We start from the raw sequence: 2584 nt of genomic DNA, 5'->3' as shown, positions 1-2584 counted from the left end.
TAACTTTACGTTTGTTTTCATTTTTGGATAATTAGTTACTGCATATACTTTATCATCTACTGCCAAAAAAACTCAGCTACAGAGTGTGGGTTTGGATTTGGACGAAGGACTGATTTAAAAACTGAAGAAAAAACAAAAAAACGAAGAGAGATTCAGAACTAAAGATGGTTGTATCGTTGTTTGTTTCTTGAACTCTTGCGAGTATGTCAAAAGTAAATTCAACTAAACATGTTTCACAGTAAAGTGTTCATAGATTAAAACTATAATAGATTTGTATTTCATTACGTGCCGTCGGATTTTCCCAAAAATAAAAGTGCCCTTTTTTCAGACTCTGGTTCGTAGTTTTACCCAGACAATAAGGGGTTAAACAGGTCGAGGTTCGAACACATTACCTGTCACTGGCGGCCGACGCAGGCGGTGAATTAGGCCCAGTCGCCCTTGGTTTGTTGACCTTGGCGTAGAGCCTGTCAATTTGGTCATCATCAGGGACGGCCACCGGGTTGTTGGGGTAATTTCCATGCCCTGGGAAAGCAGCGGCGGCGGCGGTCTGTGGAGAAGCGGCGAGGCCGTGGTTGTGCTGAACGGAGCTGTAAGGAGGAGACTGAGGCCCCGACACCGCATCCCGGTCCCTGAAGTTCTGTATCCGGGCGTAGTTGGGGTCTGCGTCGTCGTCCTCTACGTTCGGATACGTGGACCTAGCACCGCCGCCCTGCTGGTCTCTGGACCGCTGGGCCTGGAGCTCAGGATGCGCTGACTCAATTCTGACAGACAGAAGGAAAACCATCAAAGATATTAGGCTAGAAGAGGGGTCTGCAACCCGTGACCTTTGACCTGTCTGCACTGGCTCACTGCAGGTGAGTGAATGAGTGTGTTGAACTACAGGAAGTGTTGGTCACTGATGATGATGAAGGTTCAAGGTCTCTCACCTCTCTCTCTCCTCCTTCATCCTCTCAAACTCGTGGTCACTCAGCATCTCTGACTTCAGTTTGGACTGAGCAGCTTTGGAAACCTTCTTGTCGTCTTTTTTCTTCCCCAATCTGATCACACAGGACAAACACAAAGGAAAAGGAAAACAAAGAAGTTGAATTTTTTTTTTTTTTTTGGAGGTCCAACCAATCGAAACATTATCCTGCGATTTTTTTTTTTTTGGAGGTCCAAAAAATCCAATCGATCAATTGAAACATTATCCTGCATTCTGATAATGTTCTGATTAATCAAATACTCTCAAATATTTTCCAACCCTTTCTCTCAATGCACAAACATCATGTTTGACTAAACATAAATGTGTATTAATGTCATAAAGTTTTCTGATATTTAAATCAAAACTATGTAGTAGATTTTTTTTTTTTAAAAAAACAGTAAAATCAGTATTTATTTTTACAATAAAAATAAAATAGTTATAATAATAATAATAATGATAGCTACTGATGGTATTATTGTTATTATCATGTTATTTTCTAAAAAAAAAGAAAAAAAACCCGTGAACGTGAGTCAGTTCCCTATGTTTTCTCCAGATCGCTGCCGTATGAATATTCAGGAAGTCAAACAGCACAATCTGTAGACGCTGGTTTTCACACTCATTTGCATGTGAGACAGATTCGTTAACAGGTTCTTTGAATCTTCCATCTGTGCAGAAAAATGGTCAAATACAAAAAAAAAAAAACCCCCAGCTCAAGACTGAATCACCGCGCCCACAAACCAACAGTCAGATATTTGACATTTCCTTTTTAGCACCTTCAACCTAAGAAATCACCCCCCAACGTAGAAATGAGAATTTACTAATTTGGTATAAAACAATATAATTAAATGACTTGTTCATACCAGTAAAAAAATAAATAAATAAATAAAACATTTAAAATTAAACATCTGATCAGGAAAAAAGATGTTCAGTTACTAGAACTTTCTGTCCAACAGTTAATAAGAAATTATTAACTGAGACAGAAGTCATTATTATAATAAAAAAAAAAAACCCCCAGCTCAATTACCAGTAAAATTAAAAGAATAATATAATTAAAAGAATAAGAAGTCTCAAACATTGTAGTTATTATGTATTTGCATGTGTGTACTGGTGTACTGGTGTACTGGTGTACTGGTGTAGTACCAATACAAATATGCTAATCTATTAGGTGAGACTGGAGAAAAACAAGGTCTGGACGCAGAGAGGAACACGAGCTGACGGACGTCGACAGAATATTTATTCACGCTGCTCAGTTCACAGGCTGTGGTGGTGTGAATACGTGTGTGAATACGTGTGTGAATACGTGTGTGAATACGTGTGTGAATACGTGTCAATGTATGGAAACAAATTCACTGTTGAATAATGACTGTGGCTGGTCCACGTACGTACTGCCCTCACCTCAACACTGAAATAAACACACAGTAGGAGTAGAGTGTGTACATGCACATACACAGTATTTGGAGGTTCATTTAAACTTGTACTTAGTATGACCCACGGGTAGTAATACTGCATCAATGACATGAATAGAGCGTGTACTTTTTAGTAATGAGTTCATACTTTGTACCACTCTGCTGCTAATTACCATATACTGTACATATATATATGTGCGTTTACATATATATATAC

The 2584-nt window shown here is 38.7% G+C and overlaps 1 protein-coding gene across 6 annotated transcripts in view; it reads right to left on the bottom strand.

Moving 5' to 3' along the window:
• pard3bb (par-3 family cell polarity regulator beta b) overlaps window positions 1–2584 on the bottom strand; it is a 119087-nt gene that overhangs the window by 41366 nt on the left and 75137 nt on the right. For all 6 annotated transcript variants that reach the window (XM_008329106.3, XM_025063568.1, XM_025063570.1 and 3 more), the window contains exons 21-22: window positions 927–1037; window positions 393–761 (exon numbers count right to left, since the gene is read on the bottom strand). In XM_008329106.3, coding sequence (XP_008327328.1) covers window positions 393–761; window positions 927–1037 — 480 coding nt within the window. The remainder of the gene's footprint in view (window positions 1–392; window positions 762–926; window positions 1038–2584) is intronic.

Source organism: Cynoglossus semilaevis, chromosome 16, assembly GCF_000523025.1.
Source record: "Cynoglossus semilaevis isolate Cse_v1.0 chromosome 16, Cse_v1.0, whole genome shotgun sequence".
Classification (NCBI taxonomy): domain Eukaryota; kingdom Metazoa; phylum Chordata; class Actinopteri; order Pleuronectiformes; family Cynoglossidae; genus Cynoglossus; species Cynoglossus semilaevis.
The sequence above is the reverse complement of the archived record's forward strand: the minus strand, read 5'-3'. Positions and strand labels throughout refer to the sequence as shown.